Source organism: Mercenaria mercenaria, chromosome 3, assembly GCF_021730395.1.
Source record: "Mercenaria mercenaria strain notata chromosome 3, MADL_Memer_1, whole genome shotgun sequence".
Classification (NCBI taxonomy): Eukaryota; Metazoa; Mollusca; class Bivalvia; order Venerida; family Veneridae; genus Mercenaria; species Mercenaria mercenaria.
Genome location: NC_069363.1, coordinates 20,531,930 through 20,550,038, shown reverse-complemented (window position 1 = coordinate 20,550,038; position 18,109 = coordinate 20,531,930). Strand labels below are relative to the sequence as shown.

At 38.7% G+C, this 18,109-nt stretch overlaps 1 protein-coding gene across 5 annotated transcripts in view; it reads left to right on the top strand.

The window, feature by feature from the left end:
- LOC123525891 (regulator of G-protein signaling 22-like) overlaps positions 1-18,109 on the top strand; it is an 88,448-nt gene that overhangs the window by 37,498 nt on the left and 32,841 nt on the right. For all 5 annotated transcript variants that reach the window (XM_053537962.1, XM_053537961.1, XM_053537960.1 and 2 more), the window contains 5 exons: positions 1,782-1,844; positions 13,810-14,040; positions 14,357-14,533; positions 14,808-15,922; positions 17,831-17,992. In XM_053537962.1, the coding sequence (XP_053393937.1) occupies positions 1,782-1,844; positions 13,810-14,040; positions 14,357-14,533; positions 14,808-15,922; positions 17,831-17,992 (1,748 nt within the window). The remainder of the gene's footprint in view (positions 1-1,781; positions 1,845-13,809; positions 14,041-14,356; positions 14,534-14,807; positions 15,923-17,830; positions 17,993-18,109) is intronic.

Here is an 18,109-nt window from a genome sequence, read left to right as displayed (position 1 = left end):
ATAGTCAAGGAATGTGACCAGTTGAGCTAAAAGTTATTTTTGCTCAAAACAATAACTTTCAGAATTAAGAAAAACATATTTCATAGATCTACTTGTAAATCATGTAGAATGGAGTAATATTTCCTACATTTAAGCGTAATTGTATAATTAAAAAAAAAACAACAAAAAAAAAAAACAAGCACGTTATTCTCCAATAAGTTACTTTTTAGACTGAGTGGTCACACATACATCCATAACAATTTCTGGTCTGTATAACTTCTGGCCGCAGGAAATCTTTTGACTGGTGCAGATTTTGATATACTCTAGAAAGTGGTTAAATTTCACCCAGACATTACTAGTAAATGCTGTCAGTTGTCAGGACATCATTTGCGACCTGTGACATTGCATCAAGTGCCAAGGTGTTATGCATCATATTTTATCTATTTTATTTATCATTTCATGTACATTTAAAATATTATAAATGTTATATCAAGTGAAAAATATTTGTTATCGTTTGTATGCTTTGTCTATGCTATTTTGGGATAGTCTATAATGTAATGTATGTCTTAGAAAATATCAAATGTTGAAACTGAAATGTGCTGAATAAATATACAGATTGTAACAGAAGTAATTAGACAAACTTTGAACATTTGGTCACGAGCAAATGGATTTTGGTAGCAATTAACACTGAAAAGATCAATTCATTTCCATTAAATAGGGGCTTTTGTGATGAAAATTGATATTTCATGTTACATACTACAATTGCCTAATTGATATAGATTTTATATTATTCAAATGTTTGAATGAATGATTAAAGAGAATTCAGTATTTGATTTACTCTTTGCATTTCATTTTAATATCAAAGGTACAATATAAAAATACATTTAAAAATGAAAGATTAACATTGTCAACCTTGAGAAATATATTACACTTTGTGTAACTTTTTTCAGGTCAAGTACAAAATATGGTTTTAGTATATACAGGCCTTGTCCTGTTTTGTGGTATCTGTTTGGTCTACGGAATCAATTGTCATTGTAAAGTTCAGTTGTATAGACAGCTTAAATCTCTTTTAGTCCTCTGTGAAACTTGTATAAGGTGCCACAACATGAGGTATGGTAATGGTCAAAGAAGAGTCTGAACCTGGCATCTTGGTTGCGAATGATCTATATTTTATTAAATGTGAATTCATTTGAATATTTTGCATGGTGCATAACATTGGGCGAGAAGACTCATTTCTCCATAGCATACTTTTTTCAAGACTTTCATTTCATGGATTTTTGTGTTGCATCTTAAAAATATGGTAACAGTTGCTTTCAGGAGTGGCAATATGATAGGATAGTTAGAGGTTTTACAGAAATTATCAAAATTTGGAATGGAATCTGTAAATGATATGTACTACTAACAAATGTATAGTAAATAGTCAAGGCACTTACAGTAGGGTTTATTGTTTGATATACCACAGTTCACAGAGTTTAACCAAGAGAATGTTAGCCTAAGTGGTCATATTATCCAAAGGTCAGACTATAGACAACAGGAAGACTAGGTTTATTTTCAATCCAACATGTTATGATAAAAAAAGACAGTATCTGAGAAAATATACAATTCCATCCTTGTTAAACTGACAGACCAGTTGAACCATGCAGGTTAGAATTCTTGTTGAACAAAGTGATCAGACCAGAGAAGCTTCTAGTGTTCAACTGTGTTGTCATCCTAAAAGAATCTGAAAGATTCAATCTTTGTGTATCCTATGAACAGGTGTAAATTGATATCAGACCAGTGCATTCCATTTTATCTATTTTCAGGAGGATTTCCTGGCCACGGATGACTTGTTTGTGGAGTACTTCAATGTCTTCCTTGCCCTGCCAGTAAGTATCTGTATGCCTTCCTTGCCCTGCCAGTAAGTGTCAGTATGGCTTCCTTGCCCTGCCAGTAAGTATCAGTATGTCTTCTTTGCCATGCCAGTAAGTATCTGTATGCCTTCCTTGCCCTGCAAGTAAGTATCTATATGTCTTCTTTGCCCTGCCAGTAAGTATCAGTATGTCTTCCTTGCCCTGCCAGTAAGTATCTGTATATCTTCGTTGCCCTGCCAGTAAGTATCTGTATGCCTTCCTTGCCCTGCCCAGTAAGTACCTGTATGTCTTCCTTGCCCTGCCAGTAAGTACCTGTATGCCTTCGTTGCCCTGCCCAGTAAGTACCTGTATGTCTTCCTTGCCCTGCCCAGTAAGTATCTGTATGTCTTCCTTGCCCTGCCAGTAAGTATCTGTATGCCTTCCTTGCCCTGCCCAGTAAGTACCTGTATGTCTTCCTTGCCCTGCCCAGTAAGTACCTGTATGTCTTCCTTGCCCTGCCAGTAAGTATCTGTATGCCTTCCTTGCCCTGCCCAGTAAGTACCTGTATGTCTTCCTTGCCCTGCCCAGTAAGTATCTGTATGCCTTCCTTGCCCTGCCAGTAAGTATCTGTATGTCTTCCTTGCCCTGCCAAGTAAGTACCTGTATGTCTTCCTTGCCCTGCCAGTAAGTACCTGTATGTCTTCCTTGCCCTGCCCAGTAAGTACCTGTATGTCTTCCTTGCCCTGCCAGTAAGTACCTGTATGCCTTCCTTGCCCTGCCCAGTAAGTACCTGTATGTCTTCCTTGCCCTGCCCAGTAAGTACCTGTATGTCTTTCTTGCCCTGCCAGTAAGTATCTGTATGCCTTCCTTGCCCTGCCCAGTAAGTACCTGTATGTCTTCCTTGCCCAGCCCAGTAAGTACCTGTATGTCTTCCTTGCCCTGCCAGTAAGTATCTGTATGCCATCCTTGCCCTGCCCAGTAAGTACCTGTATGTCTTCCTTGCCCTGCCAGTAAGTACCTGTATGTCTTCCTTGCCCTGCCAGTAAGTACCTGTATGTCTTCCTTGCTCTGCCAGTAAGTATCTATATGCCTTCCTTGCCCTGCCCAGTAAGTACCTGTATGCCTTCCTTGCCCTGCCCAGTAAGTACCTGTATGTCTTCCTTGCCCTGCCAGTAAGTACCTGTATGTCTTCCTTGCTCTGCCAGTAAGTATCTGTATGCCTTCGTTGCCCTGCCAGTAAGTATCTGTATGTCTTCCTTGCCCTGCCAGTAAGTACCTGTATGTCTTCCTTGCCCTGCCATTAAGTATCTGTATGCCTTCGTTGCCCTGCCAGTAAGTATCTGTATGTCTTCCTTGCCCTGCCCAGTAAGTACCTGTATGCCCTTGTTGCCCTGCCAGTAAGTATTTGTATGTCTTCCTTGCCCTGCCCAGTAAGTACCTGTATGTCTTCCTTGCCCTGCCAGTAAGTATCTGTATGTCTTCCTTGCCCTGCCAGTTGGTATCTGTATGTCTTCCATGCCCTGCCCAGTAAGTACCTGTATGCCTTCCTTGCCCTTCCAGTAAGTACCTGTATGCCTTCCTTGCCCTGCCCAGTAAGTACCTGTATATCTTCCTTGCCCTGCCAGTAAGTATCTGTATGTCTTCCTTGCCCTGCCAGTAAGTACCTGTATGTCTTCCTTGCCCTGTCAGTAAGTATCTGTATGCCTTCCTTGCCCTGCCCAGTATGTACCTTTATGTCTAACTTGCCCTGCCAGTAAGTATTTGTATGCCTTCCTTGCCCTGCCAGTAAGTATCTGTGTGTCTTCCTTGACCTTCCAGTAAGTATCAGCATGTCTTCCTTGCCCTGCCAGTAAGTATCTGTATGTCTTCCTTGCCCTGCCAGTAGGTATCTGTATTTCTTCCTTGCCCTACCAGTAAGTACCTGTATGCCTTCCTTGCCCTGCCAGTAAGTGTCAGTATGTCTTCCTTGCCCTGCCAGTAAGTATCAGTATGTCTTCTTTGCCCTGCCAGTAAGTATCTGTATGCCTGAAGATTTCCTGGCCACGGATGACTTGTTTGTGGAGTACATCAATGTCTTCCTTGCCCTGCCAGTAAGTATCTGTATGCCTTCCTTGCCCTGCCAGTAAGTGTCAGTATGTCTTCCTTGCCCTGCCAGTAAGTATCAGTATGTCTTCTTTGCCCTGCCAGTAAGTATCTGTATGCCTTCCTTGCCCTGCAAGTATCTATATGTCTTCCTTGCCCTGCCAGTAAGTATCAGTATGTCTTCCTTGCCCTGCCAGTAAGTATCTGTATATCTTCGTTGCCCTGCCAGTAAGTATCTGTATGCCTTCCTTGCCCTGCCCAGTAAGTACCTGTATGTCTTCCTTGCCCTGCCCAGTAAGTACCTGTATGTCTTCCTTGCCCTGCCAGTAAGTACCTGTATGCCTTCGTTGCCCTGCCCAGTAAGTACCTGTATGTCTTCCTTGCCCTGCCCAGTAAGTATCTGTATGTCTTCCTTGCCCTGCCAGTAAGTATCTGTATGCCTTCCTTGCCCTGCCCAGTAAGTACCTGTATGTTTTCCTTGCCCTGCCCAGTAAGTACCTGTATGTCTTCCTTGCCCTGCCAGTAAGTACCTGTATGCTTTCCTTGCCCTGCCCAGTAAGTACCTGTATGTCTTCCTTGCCCTGCCCAGTAAGTACCTGTATGTCTTCCTTGCCCTGCTAGTAAGTATCTGTATGCCTTCCTTGCCCTGCCCAGTAAGTACCTGTATGTCTTCCTTGCCCAGCCCAGTAAGTACCTGTATGTCTTCCTTGCCCTGCCAGTAAGTATCTGTATGCCATCCTTGCCCTGCCAAGTAAGTACCTGTATGTCTTCCTTGCCCTGCCAGTAAGTACCTGTATGTCTTCCTTGCCCTGCCAGTAAGTACCTGTATGTCTTCCTTGCTCTGCCAGTAAGTATCGATATGCCTTCCTTGCCCTGCCCAGTAAGTACCTGTATGCCTTCCTTGCCCTGCCCAGTAAGTACCTGTATGTCTTCCTTGCCCTGCCAGTAAGTACCTGTATGTCTTCCTTGCTCTGCCAGTAAGTATCTGTATGCCTTCGTGCCCTGCCAGTAAGTATCTGTATGTCTTCCTTGCCTTGCCAGTAAGTACCTGTATGTCTTCCTGGCCCTGCCAGTAAGTATCTGTATGCCTTCATTGCCCTGCCAGTAAGTATCTGTATGTCTTCCTTGCCCTGCCAGTAAGTACCTGTATGTCTTCCTTGCCCTGCCATTAAGTATCTGTATGCCCTCGTTGCCCTGCCAGTAAGTATCTGTATGTCTTCCTTGCCCTGCCCAGTAAGTACCTGTATGCCCTTGTTGCCCTGCCAGTAAGTATCTGTATGTCTTCCTTGCCCTGCCCAGTAAGTACCTGTATGTCTTCCTTGCCCTGCCAGTAAGTATCTGTATGTCTTCCTTGCCCTGCCAGTTGGTATCTGTATGTCTTCCTTGCCCTGCCCAGTAAGTACCTGTATGTCTTCCTTGCCCTTCCAGTAAGTACCTGTATGCCTTCCTTGCCCTGCCCAGTAAGTACCTGTATATCTTCCTTGCCCTGCCAGTAAGTATCTGTATGTCTTCCTTGCCCTGCCAGTAAGTACCTGTATGCCTTCCTTGCCCTGCCCAGTATGTACCTTTATGTCTTCCTTGCCCTGCCAGTAAGTATTTGTATGCCTTCCTTGCCCTGCCAGTAAGTATCTGTGTGTCTTCCTTGACCTTCCAGTAAGTACCTGTATGTCTTCCTTGCCCTGCCAGTAAGTATCTGTATGTCTTCCTTGCCCTGCCAGTAGGTATCTGTATGTCTTCCTTGCCCTACCAGTAAGTACCTGTATGTCTTCCTTGCCCTGGCAGTAAGTATCTGCATGTCTTCTTCGCCCTCTCGGTAAGTATCTGTGTGTCTTCCTTGCCCTGCCAGTTAGTATCTGTATGTCTTCCTTGCCCTACAAGTAAGTATCTGTATGTCTTCTTCGCCCTCTCAGTAAGTATCATTATGTCTTCCTTGACCTGCCAGTAAGTCTCTGTATGTCTTCCTTGCCCTGGCAGTAAGTATCTGCATGTCTTCTTTGCCCTCTCAGAAAGTATCTGTATGTCTTCCTTGCCCTGCCAGTTAGTATCTGTATGTCTTCCTTGCCCTGCCAGTAAGTACCTGTATGTCTTCCTTGCCCTGCCAGTAAGTATCAGCATGTGTTCCTTGCCCTGCCAGTAAATATCAGCCAGTATGCACATTTTCACCTTGTGAGGCACCTAACTCAAAAAGTAATACATATAATTTGATCAAACCTTGCATGAGTCTTTATCATGATATGAACTTGCACACCTCCTATTTTTAGCTCGACTATACGAAGTATAAGGAGAGCTATCCTACTCGGCCCGGCGTTGGCGTCTGCGTCTTTCCGCGTCCCCACCTTGGTTAAAGTTTTGGTGCACTTTCTCTTTTTTCAACTTATCTCAGTCTGTAATTACTTGATGGATTTGATTAAAACTTGAAATACTTATTCCTCATCATCATCCACATCATCTGACATAAGGGCTATAACTCTGGCACCAGTATTTCATGAATTATCCCCCTTTTCACTTAGATTGTAGGTTAAAGTTTTGATGCACTTCCACTCTATCTCTGTTATTACTGAATGGATTTGATTCAAACTTAAAATAGTTGTTCAACATCATTACCCACATCATATGACACAAGATGCATAACTCTGGCACAATTTTTCTTGAATTATTCCCCTTTTTACTTAGAATTTCAGGTTAAAGTTTTATGCACTTTCACTCTATCTCTGTTATTACTGAATGGATCTGGTTCAAACTTAAACAATTGTTCAACATCATTACCCTTATCATATGACACAAGGTGCATAACTCTGGGACCAATTTTTCATGAATTATTTCCCCTTTTTACTTAGAATTTTAGGTTAAAGTTTTGATGCACTTTCACTCTGTCTCTGATATTACTGAATGGATTTGATTCAGAATTAAAATAGTTGTTCAACATCATCACCCACACCATATGACGCAAGGTGCATAACTCTGGCATCAATTTTTTATTAATTATTCCCCCTTTTTACTTAGAATTTTAGGTTAAAGTTTTGATGCACTTTCACTCTGTCTCTGTTATTACTGAATGGATTTGATTCAAACTTAAAATATTTGTTCAGCATCATCACCCACACTATATGACACAAGCTGCATAACTCTGGCACCGATATTTAATGAATTATGCCCCTTTTTGCTTAGGATATACTTATATAGTGTTTTGATACATTTTATCTTTACCTCTCTTATTACTTTAAGTTGATATTTTTGACATAGACTCAGGCTATTGTGCAATATCTTCATCCACAATTGGAGTCATTAAACACTCCAGTGACAGATCTAGTTTCCTCAGATGTGCCCAGTTTCACTATCCAGCATCGAAATAGTCGAGCACGCTGTCTCCTGTGACAGCTCTTGTTCATCTGGGTCCTCCCCCTAATTTCAGAGTTATGGCCCCTGAAATAGTCAAAAAAATGCACATTTTCACCTTGTGAAGCACCTAGCTCAAAAGTATTACATATAAATTGATTAAACCTTGCATGAGTCTTAATCATGATATGAACTTGCACACCTCCTATTTTTTGTCTGCCTCCGCCCCCTATTTTCAGAGTTATGTCCCCTGAAATAGTCAAAAAATGAACATTTTCACCTAATTATGTGCCTAGTTCAAAAAGTATTTGATGTAAATTCATGAAACCTTGCTTGAGTCTTTATTATGATTTGACCTTGTGCACTTGGCATTTTTCTTGAGAATCTTAGTGCTTATTACAGAGTTACGGCTCTTGAAATAGCCAAAATAGTGAATTTTTTTTTTGTGACACTCATAGTTCAAAAAGTATATAGCCTAGAATAATGAATCCTTTTCATAAAATGTTTGTTGAGGCTATACCCCATTAAGACTGCAAACATTTGAATTATTTCCCCTTATTTGTGACAAATGTACCAGTGAGGGGCACACCCTGTGTCCTACAGACACATTCTAGTTATTGCTAAAAACTCTGAACAACTCTTACTAGTCTGCTCATCCCCTGGCGACCTCAAGCGATTGGTCTCCTACTGTTAGCATAAATGATTAAAGTTTGTTACTTGATCAAGTTCAGAATGACCACCTCTAAAACATAAAATTGACAGTTTCCCAGGGGTCATAGTGCTGACTTGTATAAAGGTAGTGCAGTGTTCTCTCTCCATGGGAGACACATGCCAAAGCTTGGTTGTATTTTCCTTTATCGCTCAAGTCATATTCTTTCAAATGAATTATTTAAAATATGAATATTCAAGATATTTATGTCCCTCTTGAAAGATAAACTTTCACAGAAGTTGTAATCTGAGCAGCCTTTTGTTTGAACAGATTTGTTTGTTTAGTATACAACATTTCAAGTGCCATAAACTTTTGAAATGAAAATGTTTGTCCTTATGAATAATTGAGTATTTGTTTCATCTCTTGACTTCTCAATCTTTTATACATCCTTGGAAACCGCTGCAAAAACAGTCTCGTGTGCTTTAGACAAAGAATTATATTTTAACCCTTACCCTGCTAAATTTCTGTAATGAACATGCATTCCAAATAGACACTGACGGGATGTTGAACAGTGCATATCATGATCATGCACAGATGTGCAGGCTGATCATGATCTTCATTGGTTGCAAAGGCAGAACCAATCGTGTCCAGCATGGTAAGGGTTAATCCTATAAGTTTTCCCCTGATAAGGTATATAAGTTCCATTTTCTGCTCAGTTTCAATAATTTATAAGAAAGTTTTATGTTGAGAATATTTTTGAACTTAAATTATTTATTCACTAGCTATAAAGACCTAGTTTACCTGAGCCGAGTTTTTGTAATAGCACATTTGTCCATTGTCCGGTTAACTGTCATTTTTGTAAGGCTATTTGCATCAGAATCTTTGGACTAAATGCAGCCTCATACTGAGCTCACTAGGTGTGGATTTGGCTGATGAAGAGACTACAAGCCAAGTTCTATTTTAGTTCTAGTCATAATTATGTTTTTAGCAGAGTTTATTTCCTTTGGACTAACAGTATGTTTTTGTTTCTGCAAACTTGTTTGCATCAGGCATCATGGATGAAGAAGTTGAAAACATTAAAAGTCAAAATTGATATTGAATTCATTATTTGTTAGATATGCAATGAGGAAAGCAGTATAGCGAAAATATGCAATAATTTATGCACAAACTCCTTTCTTCAAGGATGGATGTTACTTTGATGTTTTTAGAAATAGAAGCAAAAAGCTGTTTTATTAGCATACTTGTGTCATTTAAATGTAAATTGAATTTTAGGTTGTTGGTTGTTGTCTGGGCTGTTTTGTTTCTTGTTCCTTAAAATGCATCTAAAAACAACAAAAAAAAACAGCAGTTAGCACTTCACTTGAAAGGAAAGTTTGTTGAATGTGGGAGGGTAGTGTGCAATATCAGGAAAAACGTATTGGCTAAAAAATTTTACTCTTAATGGCAGTATAGAATAATAATGCTACTGAAATGTTGAAATCCCATTAAAAAAGGTATTTATGAATGTATGAGATTTGAATTTAAATCCCTTATTAACATAATCAGTATGACACGGTGTAAGTAGAATACAAAAGAATTAGCATAAATTTATGTGACTTTCAAATATAAAGCCAATACAGTAAACACTTTAAATCCTGTGAAATATGAGCTGTCTCAGTAAATTGTTGGTTTTCTTTGATTACGAAAATGCTTTGGAGATATCTGTACTGAGATAATACAACAGACAAGATCAAAGTTGTTTCAGTGCAGAAATTACTTGTATCAGATTTGCATAGAGATCTGATATGATTTGATCCAAAATGTACTTTTACACAAAATTAATGGAACTTGAAGGTTTATGAAAATGTCCATGGAAAAATTACTCCTGTTAACACATAAAAACAATTTACAGAAGAACCCATATGTAACTCAGCTTATGAATTTGACATGAGCCAACCTAATACACTAAAAACCGATAAAATAATATTTTTTTTATATGCTTTTGAAAGTTTCGAGAAAGTTTTGCAGTTTTTATTTGCACTGTTCACTGTAAATTTGATGAAAGTCTTTACTTACTAAATACTAAATTACTAATTGAATTACTAAAGATGGCCACTTATCATATATGGCTATGTATTTACAGACATTTCCCAGATCCCTCTAGTTCAACAAGGATACAGGAGGGTTTAAAGCCTATACTTTCAATATTCCTGAGCCCCTGATCAGCAGGATATAGGAGAGTTTAAATGGCAATATTTTCAGACATTTCTGAGCCCCTGTATCAGCAAGGAAAGGAGGGTTCAATGCATAATTTTCAGACATTTCCTGAGCCCCTGTATTTCAGCAAGGATACAGGAGGGTTTCAATGGCTATATATTTTCAGACATTTCCTGAGCCCCTGTATCAGCAAGGATACAGGAGGGTTTCAATGGCTATATATTTTCAGACATTTCCTGAGCCCCTGTATCAGCAAGGATACAGGAGGGTTTAAATGGCAATATATTTTCAGACATTTCCTGAGCCCCTGTATCAGCAAGGATACAGGAGGGTTTAAATGGCTATATATTTTCAGACATTTCCTGAGCCCCTGTATCAGCAAGGATACAGGAGGGTTTAAATGGCAATATATTTTCAGACATTTCCTGAGCCCCTGTATCAGCAAGGATACAGGAGGGTTTCAATGGCTATATATTTTCAGACATTTCCTGAGCCCCTGTATTTCAGCTAGGATATAGGAGGGTTTCAATGGCTATATATTTTCAGACATTTCCTGAGCCCCTGTATTTCAGCAAGGATACAGGAGGGTTTAAATGGCTAATATATTTTCAGACATTTCCTGAGCCCCTGTATTTCAGTTCAGCAAGGATAATAGGAGGGTTTCAATGGCTGTGTATATTCAGCCATTTCCCTAGTCCCTGTATTTCAACAAGATTTAAGTGGCTATGTATTTTCAAACTTTTCCTGAGTCCTTATCTCAACAAGGTTTATAGTGACTTTGAATTTTCAGACATTTCCACAGCCCCACCCTAGAATTTCAACAGGGATACAGTAGAGTTTCAGTGGCTATCATACAGTATTTTCATACATTTCTGGTGTTCATGTATTTCAACAGGGTCTAAATGAGGCTATGTAATTTTAGACATTTCAGAGCCCTTGTATTTCAACAAGGTTTAAATATGGCTGTGTATTTTCAGACATTTTCCAGGTCCCTTCTTTTCAACAAGACTAAAATGGCTATATAGGTACTAATATATTTTCAGACATTTCACAAGCATCTGTATTTCAACAGTATGTTTTTTCGGACATTTCCAGAGCCCCTGTATTTCAACAAGATTTAAATATGTATTTTGAGATACTTCTGGTGCCCATGTATTTAACAAGGTTTAAATGAGGTAATTTTCCAAGCCCTTGCTAGCTCATCTGATTTTTTGAAAAGAAAATGATGGGTTATTGTCATCACTTGATCGGCATTGGTGTTGCCCGGTAAAGTTTTATGTTTAGGTCAGCTTTTCTCCTAAACTAACTATCAAAGCTATTGCTTTGAAACTTGCAACACTTGTTCACCATCAATAGCTGACCATGTACAGCAAGGAACATAACTCCATCCTGCTATTTGCAAGAACTATGGCCGCTTTTGGACTTGGAAAATATCAGATTTCTTGGTTAAGTTTTATGTTTAGGTTAACTTTTCTCCTAAACTATCACAACTATTGCTTTGAAACTTGCAACACTTGTTCACCGTCATAAGCTGACCCCTGTACAGCAAGAAACATAACTCCATCCTGCTTTTTGCAAGAATTATGGCCTCTTTTGGACTTAGAAAATCAGATTTCATGGTTAAGTTTTGTGTTTAGGTCAGCTTTTCTCCTAAACTATCAAAGCTTTTGCTTTAAAAGTTGCAACGCTTGTTTACCATCATAAGCTGACCCTGTACAGCAAGAAACATAACTCCATCCTGCTTTTTGCAAGAATTATTTATAAGTCCTTTTGGACTTAGAAAATATCAGATTTATTGGTTAAGTTTTATGTTTAGGTAAAGTTTTCTCCTAAACTATCAAGAAACTTGCAGCACTTGTTCACCATCATAAGCTGACTCTGTACAGCAAGAAACATAACTCCATCCTCCTTTTTGCAAGAATTATGGCCCCTTTTGGACTTAGAAAATCAGATTTCTTGGTTAAGTTTTGCATTTAGGTCAACTTTTCTGCTTAACAGTAGAGCTATTGTTTTAAAACTCAGAGCAGTTATTCACCATTAAAAGCTGACTCTGCACAACAAGTACCGTAACTCTGCATTGCTTTTTGCAAGAATTATGGCCCTTTTTGGACTTAGAAAATCTCGGGTAGGACAATATTTCTATTATACAGAGACAAAAAAATCTGATGAGCATCTGCACCCGCAAGGTGGTGCTCTTGTTAGCTCACCTGTCATAAAGTGACAAGGTGAGCTTTTGTGATCGCGTGGCGTCCGTCGTCCGTGCGTTCGTGCGTGCGTAAACTTTTGCTTGTGACCACTCTAGAGGTCACATTTTTCATGGGATCTTTATGAAAGTTGGTCAGAATGTTCATCTTGATGATATCTAGGTCAAGTTCGAAACTGGGTCACGTGCCATCAAAAACTAGGTCAGTAGGTCTAAAAATAGAAAAACCTTGTGACCTCTCTAGAGGCCATATTTTTCATGAGATCTTCATGAAAGTTGGTCAGAATGTTCACCTTGATGATATCTAGGTCAAGTTTGAAACTGGGTCATGTGGGGTCAAAAACTAGGTCAGTAGGTCTAAAAATAGAAAAACCTTGTGACCTCTCTAGAGGCCATATTTCTCAATGGATCTTCATGAAAATTGGTCAGAATGTTCACCTTGATGATATCTAGGTCAAGTTCGAAACTGGGTCAACTGCGGTCAAAAACTAGGTCAGTAGGTCTAAAAATAGAAAAACCTTGTGACCTCTCTAGAGGCCATATTTCTCAATGGATGGTCATGAAAATTAGAATGTTCACCTTGATGATATCTAGGTCAAGTTCGAAATTGGGTCATGTGGGGTCAAAAACTAGGTCAGTAGGTCTAAAAATAAAAAAACCTTGTGATCTCTTTAGAGGCCATATTTCTCAATGGATCTTCATGAAAATTGGTCAGAATGTTCACCTTGATGATATCTAGGTCAAGTTTGAAACTGGGTCACGTGGGGTCAAAAACTGGGTCATTAGATATACAAATAGAAAAACCTTGTGACCTCTCTAGAGGCCATATTTCTCAATGGATCTTCATGAAAATGGGTGAGAATGTTCACCTTGATGATATCTAGGTTAGGTTTGAAACTGGGTTACGTGCGGTCAAAAACTAGGTCAGTAGGTCGAAAAATAGAAAAACCTTGTGACGTCTCTAGAGGCCATGTTTCTCAATGGATCTTCATGAAAATTCATCAGAATATTCCTCTTGATGATATCTAGGCCAAGTTTGAAACTGGGTCATGTGTGGTCAAAAACTAGGTCAGTAGGTCGAAAAATAGAAAAACCTTGTGACCTCTCTAGTGGCCATATTTTTCATGAGATCTTCATGAAAATTGGTGAGAATGTTCACCTTGATGATATCTAGGTCAGATTCAGAAGTGGGTCACGTGCCTTCAAAAACTAGGTCATTAGGTCAAATAATAGAAAAACCTTGTGACCTCTCTAGAGGTCATATTTTTCAATGGATCTTCATGAAAATTGGTCAGAATTTTTGATCTTGATGATATCGAGGTCACATGTGCTCAAAAACTAGGTCACTATGTCAAATAATAGAAATAACGACGTCGTACTCAGTTCAACACTGGGTCATGTGGGGATAGGTGAGCGATTCAGGACCATCATGGTCCTCTTGTTTTTCAGTAAGGTCTAAATATGGCTGTGTATTTTCAGACATTTCCCAAGCCACTGTATTTCAAAAATATTTAAATATTGCTATGTATTTTCAGACATTTCCTGAGCCCCTGTATTTCAACAAGGATACAGGAGGTTTTGAGGTGGTCAGTGCTGCCAAGAAAGAGCTGGCAAAGAAAATCAAGGAGGCATTACGGTCGCAGGCTCGAACCCCTAGGATCTACAGAGTTGCCAAAAAACACAGCTTCATCGATATACCTCTTATACCTATAGAACATGAAAAAGAGGCAGAGAATCAAGAAATACACACTAGTTTCACAGTCACAGTAAATATTTTTTAAACTCTTTTCTTGGAAGTATTTTACTAATACCTCAAATCATGATGACAAGTACGCAAAGATTATGAAACATTAATGTCAGTTATGAAATGAAAAACAAAATCAGAGTATATGTACAGGATTTTTCAGTACTATTACTTCAGTTCTCTGTGAATTATAAAGTATACCACATAACCTATGCATTAACATTGATTTCAGTTTTCGAATAAGTTTGGCTGAAGTGTTTTGATTCAATTTTCCATTTTATCATACTTCATTTTTCTGATTTTTTCTATATGCGTTCCATATAAATGTTCTGTTTCAGACACTGAATAAAGAGCAAGGTATACACTGGGTGAAGGCAGAAAGATTGCCGTCATTTCTGGAAAGTGATCTGTACCTTGAATATCGACTGTCAAAGCTGCTGGGTCAGGCCAGGATTACTGGAGAACAAGGAGAATATGTTCTCATGAAGATTGATTACAAACCTAGGGTGAAAAAGGTACATGTCAAGTATCAGTGAGCAAGGGAGACAACTCAGGTCCTAAAATGGTTAAATAAAATATATTGCGATACAACAGAAGGACTATTTCCTTCGTGAAATGTGTCTTGTGTCTGTACTTGATGTTTGGCTCTGTGTAAAAGTAGTCTGTATAAAACTAATAAGAAAAAGATGAAATTTATGAATACAAATAGTAAAATTTGCATCACTTCACACGCGAATTGAGTATTGATGAACACCAGCATGTATATACAATGTATCTTTCAATTTTTAGGCAAAAAAGAAAGCGGAAGATGAAGAAGTAAAGGTGGACCCAAAGGAGGTGTTGATGAAAGATTTGTATGTCTGCATGGGAAATGCTAGCACCACAGAAACTGATGCCTGGTACAGCACAGCGAAGATAGCCACCGAACATGAGACCACTTACACCTCACCTTCACGTCCAACTAGTGAGAGAGTCAGATCTGCCACAAGTACACGCCCTACAAGTGCGCGACCCACCAGTGCTTACAGCGATCCATATAATAGATCAGATAGCGGACTGGGAATTTCCTTGAAAGGCTCAGCCAAAAGCACGAAGAATAGTTCATACAGTACTTTATACCAGTCTAAGTACAGTCAGAATGAACACGAGGATGATATAATGATGAGCAAACTTTTCTCTGGAGACAGTAAACCTACACATCGTGTAACGGACAATCTATGTGTTATAAATAAAGACAGACCATATAGCTCTATAGTATATTCCACTCCTAAACCAGAACAAAGGGTGGATTTTAAGTCTGAAGATGCAGAATTAGGAATAATTGATGATGATGAACGAGACTCTGGTAAAGGTGATGATGAAAATATTGATATGAACGATAGTCTTGCATTAGAGTCGGAACCAATAGTGTTTAAGAATATAGATGATTTAGGATCTGTTATAGTTGGTGTGGTTTTAAAGAAAGCTGTTGGACAGTTGACAAACCTCGAAGAAGCTGAGTTAGAAAAAATTCCAGAAATTTATGAACTTTTTCAAGGAGGCCAGTTTTCAAAACTCACTGTAGAATCATTAGACCGAGTTACACTTCTTGAAGAAAACAAAGAAGAGAAACCTGAAGAAGCTACTACTACTGAGCAAGAGAATGAACAGAAAATCAGTGAAAGAATGAGGAAGAATATGGAGGAGGAGAGTGATGTGGATTCATTGTTAGACAGTGAGGAGGATTACGAAGAAGAAGATACTTTCTTCCGAAAACACAAGTTCAAGACGTACAGTCTGAGTACAAGGAAAGGTGTAGATCAGTTTAAAAGATTCTTGAAGGGCACGCTAGGTGAAAGGAACTGGAATTTATGGGTAGACATTGATAGGATGAGACTGATGACCAATCACAGTGAGATACAGCTGTATGTATACAATTTCTGCTCAATAGCAATGAACCCACCCCTCCCCTCCTCCTTTACTGTAATTTCGTCCTTGTCTGTCTTCGACCCTTCTTGTATTCATTATGAAGCAGAACTTTCAAACTTTATCTGATGCTCAACCATCATGCAAAGATATTTAAGTAGGGAAACCTTTAAAGAATTTTGAACTGTCTTTGTATGGACAGTTTGTTATTTCTGTTGGGACCCTTTACCCAGTGGACATATTTCTAGTCTAGAGAGATGAAATCTTGCTGAGATTAAACATGTATAGACAGAGGGTAACAAATCTTCATTATTCCAGTATGTTTGTATGGACCATTCCGTTATCTGCTAACTGCAACAACGTTCAAAAGATTGAACCTTGAAGTGACAGTTCATCGTTGCCCTGATATTTCATACTGAAAAATATTAATTACTATAAAATTGTTAAATTCTGTATCATCTACTGCAGTAAGTTGAAAATTTTAGGTAAATTAGTTGTTTATTTGCAAAATAACAGAAAAATAACTGGATATTACTTGTCGGACTCCGATGTAAATTAGTTTTTGTTTGTAAAGCGCATTTCATTACAATGCAAAAGTGAAGAAGAAACAAAGCAGCTTAACCTAAATGACAGATATAAAGATTATTTATCTGCTGTATATAATATTATTGATAATATCTGATGCAGTAAATACACTTTCATTGTGTATGTGTTCACATTCTGGAATCTTGTATATCCTTAGGACTGCCGGCACATTTTCATGCAATCTCGCCAAGCATATGTATGTTTTTTGACAACACAGAAAATGACGTCAGATGACCTTCAGCTTTTTCCAAAGTAAAGAAAATGAAAGTAAACATTTTTGGTGTTGTCTGAAAGTGTCATTATATGCCTCTGATGTAAGATATTTCAGTATTTGAGAGCTGCAGACTAAATGAGTTTCATATAATAAATGTTGATTCTACGGAAGCACGAAAGGACCATCAGACGCTGATATGTTTAACTATGTTACGGCCGTGGAAAGGATATGTAACCTCTTGAGTCCATTTCAGGTTTGGAAGCACATGATCCCATGTCAGTTTTAATCAATATGAATTTTATGCCTTTTCACTGAAATAATTGAAGTGCTTCAACATTATGATTATATTCATAGAGGGAATTTAAAATGTTTGTTTTAGTATAAGATCAAAAATATATTTCACCGAGTGAACACCATATGCAATATTTTCAGGTGTCATGCAGCTACAAATGAAAATGTAAATTATGGTGTGCAAAACTGTAAAACAAATGAATTTTCTTTTTATTTCATGCTTTTACTAAATTTTCCGTATTTGCTGATTTTCACTGTGAAAATACCAGATATATTTCACTCTAATATTTCAATGATTCATTGAAAAGCATGCAATAAAATGGATTACTTCTTTCCTTTCTAAAAACATATTTGAGCCATGCCATGAGAAAACCAACATGGTGGGTTTGCGACCAGCATGGATCCAGACCAGCCAGGGCATCCACGCAGTCTGGTCAGGATCCATGCTGTTCGCTTTTAAAGCCTACTGCAGTTAGAGAATCGTTAGCGAACAGCATGGATCCTGGCCAGACTGCGCCGATGCGCAGGCTGGTCTGGATCCATGCTGGTCGCAAAGCCACTATGTTAGTTTTCCCATGGCACGGCTCATTTAAACTATGAACTGTCACTTTAACAGTTGTGTTGTTTAAGAAATCATCATTGGCAAACTTAACTGTTTTTGAAAGTCTGTTAAATTTTAATATATTAATACCAATCAAACCATGGTATTTCATGTGAAGCTTTATTGTCATATTGCATGTGTATAAATCTAATGGGAGCACATGTGTATAAATTCAAAGGCTTGCCACCAATAATGACATCTTGCTTGTTTGTACAGGTACCTGTGTTGGTTGAGAGAGAAGTACCACAAGCCTGGTGCCGAGTTTGAGCTTACAGTCGAGCAGAAGATACAGCTGGGTCTGTCTGAACCTTCTGCTTGGACCATGGATAAACTGATGATGGTTCACAACCAAATAGCTGAACCTCTTGTACTTTACTGGTATATACTGAACTTGGATTATTCTTGTGTTAAAGTGTTCCCTGTAAACCATTTACTAGACTGATCTATATTTCTGGTTAATGAGTATGCTGCTCTTTGCAGAAAATCACAAACTTT